This window comes from Corvus cornix, chromosome 1 (assembly GCF_000738735.6).
Source record: "Corvus cornix cornix isolate S_Up_H32 chromosome 1, ASM73873v5, whole genome shotgun sequence".
NCBI classification, from domain to species: Eukaryota; Metazoa; Chordata; class Aves; order Passeriformes; family Corvidae; genus Corvus; species Corvus cornix.
The window spans coordinates 40,165,342-40,180,054 of NC_046332.1; the positions used below are offsets into that span (position 1 = coordinate 40,165,342).

At 35.0% G+C, this 14,713-nt stretch overlaps 1 protein-coding gene across 9 annotated transcripts in view; it reads left to right on the forward strand.

Moving 5' to 3' along the window:
- The window catches only part of CNTN5 (contactin 5), a 618,627-nt gene that overhangs the window by 497,236 nt on the left and 106,678 nt on the right, over positions 1–14,713 (forward strand). For all 9 annotated transcript variants that reach the window (XM_039563708.1, XM_039563715.1, XM_010400613.4 and 6 more), the window contains one exon: positions 924–1,074. In XM_039563708.1, coding sequence (XP_039419642.1) covers positions 924–1,074 — 151 coding nt within the window. The remainder of the gene's footprint in view (positions 1–923; positions 1,075–14,713) is intronic.

The window sequence follows — 14,713 nt, forward strand, 5'->3', positions numbered from 1 at the left end:
TTTCTCACTTGTAAGATTGCACCCCTGTTAAATTTTAACCATAATATTGTATTAAATAAGCAGTTGTGTTTAATTTGCTGCCTTACTAAAGGGAAAAGAACAGAATAAATTGTCCACCTAAATATCTCTGGTGTGAGAATTAACTAAAATAACGGTAGGAAATTCCTACATATTTGAGGCAATGAAGTGTATTATGTCCCTGTAAGTGTAGCTGAGATAGGGGGCTTTGGCTTTGCAAAAGTAGTTCAAGAAAAGCACAGTCAAATGAGATTACTTGAGAACAATTGTCCTTTCTTGGTGTGAAATTACAGTAATTAGTGTCATTTTGTAATGCATAACCTTAGCTTTTGTTTTTAAACAATGGGACTTCCTGAAAATGGAAATACTAAGAGAAAGACATAGTTAAATATCTTCTGTTAAGAAGTTCTCATATTGAAATTCCTAGTATTCAGAAAAATAAAATAAGTGAAAGCAATAAAACTTCTCTAACATAAATATTTTTTTGTAAGCATTGACCCTAGAGAGTGCATTTTGGACAGTTTTGGAATTAAAACTTCATTTCATTTTAAACAATTTACCTCTAACAAGTTTTTGATAAAAAAAAATGGGAAAAGTGTAGCTGAAACATTTGTATTATTTAATTTCTAAAGTTGTTTGATTTCAAAAGCAATCTTACTCTAATCTGCTGATGTGAAAGATTTCTCATGAATCTGTAGCTGGATTAAGTTATAAACCTACCATATAAACCTGGCTGCTGATTTCAAATATTTTCTAAAATTTGAACTTTGACATCATAATTTCAAAGAGAAAAAAGGGGATTCTATTCCCAAAGCCAAACCTATTTTTCTAATCTTCTATTAGAATGTAATGAAACAGGAGGCTCTGATTGTTCTCTGTAGAGTTAACGTACTTCTTTTTAACAGCTTCAGCTCCCACTTTCCCCCTCAATCAAATGAAGAAAACAATAATTGTTACCAAGGGCCAAGAAGTTGTCATTGAGTGCAAGCCACAAGCCTCTCCAAAGCCAACTATCACTTGGAAGAAAGGAGACAAAGTGTTAAGGGAGAATAAGAGGTCAGAAGTCTGTTCGGTAAACTAAATATTGTGTTTGCATGTTGGATTCTATGATATGATATGAAAATGCAGCAAGTGGCAACAGCATGCTGAAGGTTAGCCTGGGTATAGCATAATTACTTTGTCAAGCTGATTTGTTTGAAAGTAGTGACTTCATTGTTTCCACAATATTGAAATGAAAAAACTTAACATTGTTCAAAGATGTAGAGAGATGAAAAGGTGTTATTATTTTGTGGTGGTTTGACTTTATTTTCTGATATTAATTTCAAAAATATTTCAATTACTTTGTAGAGGTACTACAAATTTAGTGTATGAGAGTATCAAAAGCCTAGAGTCCAAAGTATTCAGGACCACATAAAATATCAAATGGACTTATTCATTTGAAATTATTTTAATGTCAGATTTACATCTTGATCACAATGGAAGTCTGTGTAAGAACAGCTTTAAAATGATTCAGAGAAGGAAAATAAAATTCCATTGTAGGATTTAATTATACTGGTAATTTCTGTACTCAGCAGCAAATCTGTTTAATAGAATATTTTTGATTAAATAAGTTCTGTCCAGCTTTGTATGGTAAAAGTAGTTTGAGCACTGCAGGTTAAATGCCAGAAGTAATTGCACTTTACAAGATTGCTTATCTGTAGACTAGAATAGTTTTGCCACTCTGCACATGGTCTTTAAGTACAAAGAGCAATCTTTTCCTCTTTCTGGAAATGTGGTATGTGAATGAGCCATTTAAAATGACTTCTGTAGCATTAATCAGAAAGATAAAAGCAAGCCCCCCTTTTGTTCAATTTTTGCAATACTGATAGAAGCAGTAGAGTGCATCTGTTCTCATTAGCTGCAAAACCTATTTTGTTCAAGTGTGCTGTATTTTCACCTCATGACATTTGTTTTGTTCTGAGAAGGAAAAATGGGTAACTTCTTGTACCATATTGAATTTCTTTTTGAGGAGGAGAGAAAACAGCATTATGTACAACATTTTACTAACGGGAGTTGTGCGGTACATTCTGACAATATGATAGATTGATATTACAAAGAAGCTGAAAATATAAAATATTGTGACACTGATGTCTCTATGCTCTACCTACACGGTTACTTTTCACTACATGACCTTTTCCTCTCATCTCCACAAACGTCACTATGGTTTCTCTGATCACCACGTGTAAATCACATTTTAATCCAAGATCAGTAAAGAATTTTGGTAATTACTTCATGTCTGTCCAAACACAGCCTAACTTTGAAGTTAAAATCTTATGAAAATAGATCTGGAGTTACATATTTGGTATTTGAAGCTTTTGATACTTGCTTGTTTTGACAGACCCTGGAAAGGGAAGTGATGAAACATGGAAATGAAGACCTGGTAGAATTATTTCAGATATTTGAAAGAAGAGGGTTGCATTCAACTTCATTTTTTATTCAGCTGTTCAGAGATTATTTTGTGTCATCCAGAGTAGTTACCCTGCATCTACTGTTTATAGAGGGGTAGCTGTGAGAGGATTATCAGTTTCAAGGGAATTCAGTCCTGTCTCTATACAGTATGCTTTAAACAACAATAATAGAGTCTGTTTGAAGAGAAGGTGAGGAAGACTACTGTGATTTGTGAAAAGAAGTGTAAATCAATAAAGACAGTATTTGTGTTTCCATGTTTTGGGCACTCTGCAAAGCAACTTTTGCAAGGAACTCTGTTAAACATTTTAAGAAGGAATAAGCTGACACTGTAAACATATCAATATACTTTTAAAATGGGTTTTCTTCATAGTCTGTTGATAAAAGTCCCAGGAAAAAAAACAAAAACAAAAACAAAAACAAAACAACATTCTGGTTAAGTAATAATGAAGGGGAAGGATAGAACAGCAGAATATATTTTCTTGTTTCCTGCCACAGTACTTTTTCTCTTCTAAAGTGCTTGTATCAAGTTTTGCAAAGTCTTCCAGCCCAGAAAAGGAGCTCGATCTTTTCAGCAACATCAATAAAAAAGAGACCTTCCCCTCTACAGCAAAGAAGAAATTTCCCTTGACCAGTGGGTCTGGTATTATCTATTTCATGTCTTCCAAACTGTGCTGCCCCCTTAGGTGTCTTTTATATAACCAAAAGCTGGTTGACAGAAATACCTCCGGCAATGTTTCCATAGGTAACTGGAGAGAAGGCTGATTGCTCCTGTGGGACTCATGCCTGGGTACAGTTCTCACTGCAGTCACACCTCAACTCAAGCTCCTGGAATTTAATGCAGTCTGAAAGCCTCAAATGTTTCACTGGAAAGCCAAGCACTTGGCAACATAACTGTGGAAAGCCTTCATTACCTTCATTTCTCGGTCTCTTTTTACCTTTCAACAAATTACCCAATTCAAGACCTTCATATTCACAGTCTAGGGATGATAGGCTTGATCCCCAGAAATCATTTTGAGCAGCCAGGTAATTTGATTTCTCTTGGAAAGCATCTGCGTATTGTAACAGGTTTTTAAATTGAGTTCCAAATGAGTGGCAAGTCTATGAAATAGATCCAAAAAAAAAAGTAGGATATTCACAGTTATTTACAGACAAAAAAGCATGGCTCCAAGTCTTACAATCTCAAAATATATTAAATCTGATTAAATTACTCCTATAGAAAGATAGTTATTTAATAAGGATTCCAAAGGGTTTACAATTCATTTTATTAACCAGAGACAAAGATTAAGAACCGATGCAAAAGAAATGAAATAAAATATATGATATTGGAGATGTTCTTTGCAGAAGACTAGAACTTCCAAAGATCAAGGCATAGTCTGTGAAGCTTACTGATACAAGATATTTAATGATCACCATTAGAAAGGAATTCAAGTGTCTTTAAATATCATTATCTCAGTGAGTCATTAATACATTCAATCAAAGATAATTTCATCAGCACTTTAACCAAGTAGTTAAAAGAAGGGAATTGTTATACTTCTATTTTGGAATTAGAATACAGGTGAGTGCAACACCAATGTCAGTGGTGTAGATAGAGAAACATATTTAAGTTGCATCATTTCATTAGTCACCCCACAATAATTCAAATTGGTAACTATCTTTACTAACCACTTTTCTCTATACTCTGTTGTCTCATAGGCTGGTAGATGATTGTGTCTCATTTATAGAAGGCTATGATAATGTATACTCTGGTTATTGATTTGAACAGTATTTTCATCCATAAGAATTTGTAAAGAACTTTGGAATATTTTAGTTCATAAGTAGTTTTGGTTTTATAGGAAAGAGGATTTTATTGGGATCAAAGTCTGAAAAAAAAGTTCTTGCTGTGATTTTTATTAAGCAGTTTGGTTGGAACTTTGCTTCAGAGCCTACACAGGAAGAATTAGGCTCTCGGGCAAGAGTTCAGTGATCAAAAAATATTTTTGTGAAGTTTCTGAAATATTTCAATCAGATACTTACTAAAGTGTAATCAAACCATCACTTACTACTTTAGCATCAGCTTCTAAACAAGACCAAGACCCAGCCCATTCAGACCACAAAGCCAGTCAGAAGCCTGTTCATAATTAAACATTATTTAACTTACATATCAAACTAAAAGAAAGCAACAAAAGTGATGTTTTGTAGATGTAGTAAATGTTATAATGCACACTGGAATAGACTGGAATCTGCTGTGAATTGCATCAATATAAATCATGAGTTCTACTAACAAATTCAATTATTAAATTTAGGAAAAACATTTTTTATTTTTTTTTCAGTTCCTGTGTTCAGGAATCAGGTATTTTATAATGATTTACAACTGCATAAATTTTTGTGAGCCATTACTCCATGAGCTGTAATACCTTTTTCCTCACTCTCCTAAAGTTACCTACCTTTCTTGTCTAGATTGCCTTGTAGTGGTGACTACAGTTGTTTAAACAGATACACCTGACGAGTCAAAACTATTTAAAAGCCTTATAAGCCCTTTTTCATCTGTTTTTGTGCTTTGTCCTACAACTAAAATATTCTCTTCATTAAACTTATATTACATTTTTACTCTAGGTCATTATTTCCATTACATATCCATTAATTATAGTTAAAATAAAATAATTTGAAAACATTCCAGCAGTGAAAATGCTCTCTTTAGTCACTTTTTTTTCTTCTTTATTAAGACCAACAAGTAATAAAAATAATAATAATAATTTAAAAAGCACAGCTTAACCAAAAAATGTGTAACTGAGGAAGAAAGCACAGCTTAACCAACCAATAGGCAACTGAGGGACCAGAACTTTTATAGTCCCAATTTTATGCTGCTTTATTTTGCTTTTGTTCTTTTCTGTTTGAAGTGTCACAAATTATAATGATATTTAAATCATTTTTTGTTTCATATCTTAATTAGTGTGCAGATTAGTATTTAATATTTTTTTAAAAATCAAAGTGATGACCTAATACCTGTGTATTCATTGGTGATGTAGTTATGTGTTTATTGACTTCTTACTTTCTATATGGCGCAGTGGTACTGTCTAAGCTTTCGCCTTCACCTCACAGAACAAGCTGTGCAGAAAAACATTAACAGTCTCTGAAGGTCTGATTCACCATAGATCACCAAAAGCAGAGCAGTGCCAGTCTCCCTGTGGCCACTGCGTAATTGCTCATATTGATCCACCTAGGTCCCAGATTAACTTTAGCTGAAGACCTAAATACACTAAGCATTTCTGTGGGGAAAATAACTGGTAGCAAAACTCCACCCGCCACTTCAAATCGGCCACTTTTCCTATGGAGCAATTAGTGTCCTGTGTTCCACTTCTGTTTGAAGGAGTTCTGGATATAAGATGAGAAAACTTTTGGTAGGTTAGGCAGAAGAGGGAATTTTAGATATTTTGAAAGTAATAGGCTGTGTTTGGCCAGGACACAAAGTTCAACATCCCTATTCTTGCAATACACGGTCACAATGGTAATTTTATTGATTGAAAGTGGGTAATTTTTTTTCTTTTTTCTGAATGATATCAAAGAATTACAGAGCAGCAGTGAGTGGCATGGAGCTCTGCATAGCACCTGATCCACTCCCAGGATCAGAGCCATGTCAGCTAGAACAGGTTGATCAAGGTCATGTCTAGTCAGGTTTTGAGTAACTCCAAGGAGGGAAACACTGCAGCCTATCTGGGAAATTTGTTCCTACTACCCCATCAGTAAAACCAAAGCAAACCAAAGCAAACCAAACCAAAACAAACCAAAACAAACCACCAAACCAAAAAAAGCCAAACAAACTAAAAAAAACCCCTGTAATATTTAAATGGAATTTATGTTTTCATGGAATAGCATGTGTTTCAGTTTGTGACCATTGTTTCTGGTCCTGTCACAGGGCACCACTGAGAAGCATCTAACTACGTCTGCTAACTTCATCCCTTCAGAGTATATGCATCAGTTAATCAGTGCCCTTAACAGCTAGGAGGCTCTGATCTGTAATAAATATGGCCATATAATTCATTATTATCAACGCTTCTTTCATGACACATGAAATTCTCCATTCAGATCTGTGCCAAACCTGCCTGGCCACCAAAACTCTTAAAATGGAGATGTCACTTCCCCATACAAAACCTGCCCAGTGTGTATTGCCATGTTGCAAAGTTACTTTCTGCTTGCCATATTCTTCATTTACTGTGTGTCTCCCCTGAGGTCGTTGTGAGTGATTCACAGCTGTAGAGAAGTCTGTAGAGTCTGTACATGGAACAACAAAGTACTAGATATCAATAGTAAGTGCTCTGACAGTTATCCCTTTTATATTAAAAATAAAATGAGTGGATACTGAAAATAGGGAGACATGGATATTTGTGAAGCTACCAGACATTAAAAACGTGGAGAATTATTTATGAGGAAATTTTGTATATTGTAGATACATGGCTACAAAATTGCAAGCCATACATTGACCTGTGAAGAACAGAACACTAAACGGTGTTCATTAGGTGAGAATCATCATCTATAGGTACTAAATTTAGAATAAAGCCACTGGAGGGGACAAAATGTTCAAGCTGCATGTAACAATACATGAGGGAGTGAATTGAGGCTGCTGAAGTTTTGCCTTGAACTAAGTGTGCTTTACTTTGCTTCCTTGCAGTTATGTTTTCCCAATATTCAGCAGCTGTAACTGAAGTCAGAGAAAATAAAGGGAAGAAAGAGATCTTTTACAGGGACATTAAATTCCAAATACAAATATTAGACAGAGACACAGGGAAATCTGATGCTATTGCTTTTTACCTACCTTCAACTTAATACTGAAATCTTTGAACTACAGAAGCAGTTGTCCTGTATGCCTAGACATTTCATCTGTCCCTCTTTGCTATGTAATTATTGGAAACGTGTAGAGCACTTAAATCTAAAAATATCATTCAAAAACTTAGAAATAGACATGGTTTTATAGCCTTCTGGTTCCTCAAACTCCTTTATTTTCAGTTTTGACAGGTTCTTATTACGGCTTTTTTCTTCACTCTACTATATTTAAGGACCTGTCAATGTTTCCATTGTAATTTCCTATTTTAATAGCTTTTAAGCTTAATTACTGTGGAAAAAAAATCAAAGAATGAAAAGAAGCAAAAAGAAGGGTGTTTCAGAGCAGCAGCAAGAAAAAGATTGAGTTTGCAGGCAAAATTTGTATTCACTTTTATAAAGTGCTTTGGTTTGTACATGTTGTGTTACGCTTTTGAATATGAACATGTAGCATAGATATATATTATATGCTTTCTTCATAATCATGGTGGTAGTTTTCCAAAAGAATTTCAGTTCCATCTAAGTGTGGTTTGTATCATTTGTTTGAACTGAAAACTATGCACTGTGAAGGCAAAAGAAAGTATATATGTAAAATGGATGGAAAATTATTCTGAATCATATTTTTCTGTTTGTCTCTTGGTCCTGAATTGAACTCGTTCTTGGCACAAGCTTTCTTTCATTTGTGCAATCAGCCACACAGACAGCAGAGTAGCTCAGCCTACTACCATTACACTTTTCAGTGAGAAAAGAACACCCTTTATTTCCTCATAGTAAAGAAATATCTTTAGAGTTATTCCAACTACAGGGGCAATTTGTTAAGCAGTTTGAAGATTTTACTGTGTGCCCTCAGTTAAATATCCAAAGAAAATAGCTATTTGTAAATTTTAATTAGTTTAACAAATAACATTTCCCACAGAATACCAAATAATTTATCTTTTTGTATCCAAGAAAATTGTCATCTACAAGATCCTACACAACTTCTCTGAACTGTCTTTCTTCCCAGGAATGGTATTCAGGACAAAATGTGTTATTACTTGTCCTTAGTAGTTCATATACAGCTGTGTAGGCACTCGCAGATTCTTTTTAGGGAAATAAGTCTTGATTCGAATCAGAAGTATATGTTTAGGTAACAGTGCATTGAACTCTACATTTTAGAAATACATTCCCTTTTTCACACATTGGATTGATGTTTGAAGAAGTGTTCCACCATATCTGACCAATTCTCAACTCAAGCAGGATTTATTTGTGTGAAAATAGCTACACAGTTCCCTACAATAACCCCCTCTGCCAGCCAGCTGCTTTGGCAAGTCTTATATAATTACTCTTTTACATCCATCAGGCACATGTGGGTGTTTTGGACCTCTTCAGATTTTTGGTATTTCCATAAAATTGTATTTCCATTTTTTTTTCTCTGTTACTGAACAGTAAGTATCCCATGTATATTCCATAGCCCTAATTAAAAGAAAAACCTAAAAAGCTCAACCATTTTAAGTTGTTAACAACAGAAGATATTTGTTCTGCTGTCTATGCCTTGAATATCTCTTGACACAACGAATTATCATTTGAGCAAACAGTTCATGAATTTTGATTTTAACTGTGATTCATTTCTCTGTTGTTGTTATAAATGGCTGCCTGTTTGTGCACCACACAGGTAGAATATGACAAGTCATCAGTGGCCTAAAGGTTTTTCTTTGCTTAAGGCTCTTCAGACTATGACTTTCAGCATCACTTTCCCGTAAAAGAAACTTCATCTGAAAATCTTGGGAATTTAAACACCTAAATTCATGCTGCCAACTGATCCACAGATTCCCGAGGGGAAATTTAATGATCAAAAAATAGTGAAGAAAGAAAATACCCAGGACATTAAGAAAGAGAAGCTTCATGGCAGAAACTCTAATCTTCCTGAGAGAGTTCTGCAAGTCACTTCTTTTCAATTTTTGCATAAATCATGACCTAATTTAGCTGTGGCAGGCTCATAATGGGAATTAGAAAGCTGGTTATAAAAAAGAAAAGGGAAACAATGATAACCTTGACTAAATAGTAAGAAAAAATTGCAAGATCATCCCTTGACAAAAAGGAATCTTCGTTCCAAGCAGCATTGTTTTACTAATTGAGCATATTACATGAGTTTTTACAACACAATGATTTGGCCACACACCTAAACAACTCTCAATCTTCACTCATGTTTTCTTACAGAGAACATGATTAAGGAAACATTCCAGTACCCAGAAATATTAAATGTTATGTGCTTTGTGGACTTTAGGCAAGAGACTTGCTTTTCCGTATCTCTGTGCGCAGTTAGGTGTAGTTTTGCTGACAAACTCCTGAAATTTCCATCCCTCATCTCAGGCCTCTTGCTTTACAGTGAAAAGATTCAGGAATCCAACTCAGATGAAAAATAGCCCCTTTATTTCACCTAAGCTTTGTTGTCTGGATTTGATTTTTTTTTGGCTGGATCATTACGCTTGTCAGCAGGTCACACAGATGCAGTCATGCCTGTGCCAGAGCAGCCCAGAAAGGACTGGAGTGACTAGCCATGGACTGGGACAGGTGCTCACAGCAGGGTGTCCAGGACAGCACACACACCCAGTCTCTCCTTTTTCTGCCTACACATGCTCTGCACCAGTTAGGGCAAATGATTTACCCACACAAGTAAATTCAAAGCTGCCTTGTAATCCCAACTGGGATTTCACTGGGATGCAATCAGTTGTGCTATTCAGCAGTTAGTCCCTGGCTGGATCTTTGCCTTCCTCAAGTGGCTGCCCCAAGTAGTCCCTAAGCATTTTAAGAGTTTGAGCATGCCAAAAGCCAGCTCTTCTAGACTGTCTGCATGCTGCCACTGTGTTTTAAATGCTAACATCATTGAATGGATGGAAGCAATTCTGTGACAGCTGACTTCAATATATGGGGGGAATATGCCTATTTATTTCCCTGATGGAGAAATAATCGCTGTTTAAGTGGTACAGCACACGGGACTCTTACCTCAGCCATAATCTCTGGGCATTATCACTGAATTAGTCACAAGGTTAATAATAATTTCTGTGGCTCAGTGACAAGTCACCACAGAGCAATAATCTGTTTAAGGTCTGTAGGCCCCAAGTCCATTTTTAAGTTAGAAAGAAGCAGAATGTGAAAGTTCCCAGGGCATTGTGGGAAATTTCTGGTCTGAACCCAGATGTTCTAGATTGAAAAATTTTGTCAGACTCTAGAATATGATCATGCACTTTGATTATAAATTTTTATTTATATCACATTAAAGAACTATACTACATTTTAAGTGATGCTTACTATTTTGTTAACTCTACTAGTCAGCACCCATGATCTGTGTGGAGGCTACAAAGATCTACACATGGGCTGTCAGAATTCATTTTGCACTAGAAAATCTCCTTTACAGGGAATATTCTTCTTTATCTTTTATAAATCTAAAATAATTAGGGTGGCTTTTCAACAGATTATAGTCTATTGCATCGAGATTTAGTGATCTTTGTAGCTATATTATGAAATTTATTATTAAATTTCAAACTTTAGGAGGAATTTTGTGATGCCTTTAGCATCTTCTTTCACATTGTGTTCTGACATTCTCCAGTCTGTCATTCTCAAAAAATCAACGGACTCTCAGTATTTGTGTGCTAATTGGTCCCAGAGAAGTCTATGCATATTTTTAAAAAGTTAGATGTGTTTTGCAGAAAATTAAATTGTGTGCAATTACCTTAAACAAGTGATTAATTATTTAGAAGATTAAAAAAAATATGGTGGAAACTAGCTTTCTAATGGCCTTAGTAAAAAAAATGAATTACATTAGCCTAGAAAAAAATGCCACAATTAATCCGCATGATCATGATAGAAGATAATGACTCTCTCAAGATCAATGATCTTCAGGCCTCTGCCTAACTTTATGAACACACTTCAATCCATAAATGACCATAAATTTACTATCCAATCAGCAGTCTCAGTGGTGTATTTCTAAGCAATATATGGCAATGAAACTGCATCTTATCCAGCAAAAAGACACTTTAGGTCAGAACAAGGGATATCTCTCATGTTTGCATTTTGCACACTTTCAATTACTGTAGAACCTCATTCATTGCTGTTGTCAAGGTTCAGATTTGCTTCACTGTGAAAAATAGACACCATAGTTCATCATGAAAATTTGATGCCATTTTATCTATAGGGAAAGCCAAAGTATTCCTTTTTTTAGATAACATGAAAATTAGTATCACAAATCAGTACCACACTATTACTGATCACGGGTTACATTCCTTGTGTTTAACAGTATCAGTCACATGCTCTCATTTGGGCAAGGGATTAACTTAAAAGAATTTTAAATGTAAAGTTTCTCCCTAGTAAATCATAGTCAGAAGGCAAGAATTTGACAATATTCATAAAAAACAACAACATGAGTGATCTATCACTGCTTGTAAATTGTAAATTCATTTACAACTGGGAAAGACACTATCTCTAATAAGGTCCAGTTGTGTATAACATGAATTTTAACATGGCATATTACCAGTATCAGTGAAAATCACATTACTCTGATACTAGTGACATCCATGTAAGTAGATTTTCTACATATATACCTGAGATTCCTGTATTTCTCATTTTTCTTTTCAATGGCTGTATACAGCTACTGTCCATAGAACAAATAAATGAAAGTCGAAGGGAAAAGAATCATAAATGTAATGCACCCAGGAAGACTAAAAATATACTGAGGCTTCTTTTTAGAAGACTAGCTTTGAAAAAGAAAAATGTTCTAACAAGGGCAGGCAATTGAGGCATTTAATATTTGTGAAGACTTTTAATGAGCATTCCTCAACCTTGCCCTTCCCTTCCACTTTCCTCTTGTTAAATCCTTTTAAAAAAATTATTTCTCCAATTTCTGGTTTTCAAATTTAACAAGTAAGAGAGTCTAAGTTAATTAATTTTCCATTTTAATCTGATTATTAAAAAATATTTAGTAAAATTAGCACCAACATTAATATCTGTAGGACTTCACTGGACCTAATATACTAGTAGGCTTTTTTTTCTCCTGCTGCAGTAGCCTGTCATCTCTGTACAGTCACTAACATGATTTTTGTATTATGTTCATTAACTATTATCTCTCTGCCTATGTTCACAGCAGATGTAATCAGCCTAGAGGTGGGAAATGTATCATCTAAACTTTATCAAAATGTCATTAAATTAACCACGCTCAAATAATTGAAACATATTTAAAAGATTAAAAATATAGAGTTTCTAGATAAAAACTCAAGAAGATGTATGAGAAAAGTTTGTTATTTTTATGTGTGTGATTTAAGGTCACATTGCACTAAATCCCCTCATTCCATAGCATGAAAAGTGATGATACAGTATTACAACAATGTAAAAAGGTGATATGGTGTCATAGAAGTACAGTTATGTTGGCATCAGAACAGACACATTCTGATTCTGCTAAGTGTTTATGTAGCTTTCCTAAACTTTCCAGCCTTACAAAGCTCTCAAACCATTGAGCAGAAGGATCTTTCATGACTCCGGTTTTTTTGTTATTTTGTAGGAGTGATCTCTTTCAATGTTCTCAGATCTATGCATTACTGACTCTATCTGTTATCAAGGGAATCTCTCAGACTCTTGACTGTTTTATGATTGTTTATTAATCTTATATTTTTACCCTTGTATTTTTGCAATTTTATATGCTTTTGTCTTTCATCCTCAAAAATTTTCTGAGTTTAATTTAGCACTGAAAAGTTTTTTTGTAGCTTGACTGCAAAGTTATCATTATCCAAAAATTAATCAGTCTTTCTTTTTCTCTACCAAAAATCAAAAGGCAGCTCTCCCCACACCAAAAATTGCAAAAATAGGTTTCAGACTAAAAAAAGCCCAAATGAGTCTACAAATAATCTCAGGCTATTTTGATAATAATCTCAGTCTATTTTGATAATTCTTTATCACTCCTATCTACAGAAATGAACATTGTTGTGGTTTAACCCCAGCCAGCAGCCAAGCCCCACCCAACAACTCGCTCACTCCCCCACCAGCAGGATCAGGGAGAGAATCAGAAGAGTAAAAGCCAGAAAACTGATGGATTGAGGTGAAGACAGTTTAACAGGGAAAGCAAGTCAAAAACATAGCCCCATACTAACCACTGCAAAGAAAATTATCTCTACTCCAGTCAAAACCAGCACAATACCCACAAATTTCCTGGACTCATTGACAACTTCTATTTTTCTGATATATTACTTCACAGTTTTGAAACACTTTTACTATTTACTCTTTCATTGTCAGCATTTTTTTTAAGGCTTCCTTTCTCTTACTCTGGTACATCTTGGCTGTGAATGGATTCTGATATCCTTTACTAACAACCCAAAGTCCAAACCATTTGCAGGCATCAGTTCAAAGCAAAATGCTTTGGAGCTAAAAAAAAAAAAGTAAGATAATACCATTTTTTTCAATTAATGTTTATTTTCCTTTTCTTTCTTTTCTTTTGTATTGTTCTGTTCCATTGCACTGCTCCTGAAAAGCATTACTGTTAAAGAATAACTGAGATTGGATAAGGTTTCTAGAAGCCATCTAGTCCAATATTCCATTCAAAACATGACTGACTGCATCATGTTTCCTCAGGAGTTTGTCCAGGCCAGTCTTGAGTGTCTCCATGAATGGAGATTCTACAGCCTGTCTTGTCAACTTATTCCAGTATTTGGACACCTTCACAGTATGTTCACTTCTTTATATGTTGTCTTGTATTCTAATTTGTGTCTGCTACCTCTTATTTTCTGTATCTTCAAGTCCAGCTGTGTCTTCCACTCTTCCCCATACTCTCCAATAGATGGATATACACAGAAGAAATTTAAAAAAAAAACAAAAAACAAAAAAAAAAAATCTATCCTTAACCTTCTTTTCTCCAGGCTGAAGAAAAAAACTTCAACATTTTCCAAGCCTCTACTCATTTGTCATGTGCTTTCACCCCATGAACACCTTTGTGTATCTCTTCTGGACTCACTCTGGTATGTCAATATAATCAGTGTCTCAGATATAATCCCAAGAGAAAAAGTGCCAGATAGAGGGGAATGATTGCCTCTCGGAACCTGCCAGCTGCCTTTTACTAAGGCAGAAAGTGGTTGGTGGTTGACTTTTTTACTGCAAGGGCTCATTGCTGACTCATGTTCAGCTTGGTGTCAACCAAGATCCTAGGTAGGTCCTTCTCTGCAGACCTGCTTTTAGCTAGTCATGCACAGAGTTCTTCTTTAAAGATTTTGAACTTTATAAAAATACCAAGGTTTTTCTCAGTCCATTTTTCCACCTGCTGAAGTCCATCTGAATAACAATCACCCTCTCAATTTGGTATCATTTGTGAACCTACTCCATGCAGTCCTTGCCATTGTACAGGCCATTTATAGAACCAGTAAACAGCAGCAGTTGCTCTATAAGACTGTAAGGAATTCCAGCTAGTAACCAGCCACCAGCTGAATTTTATAGCACT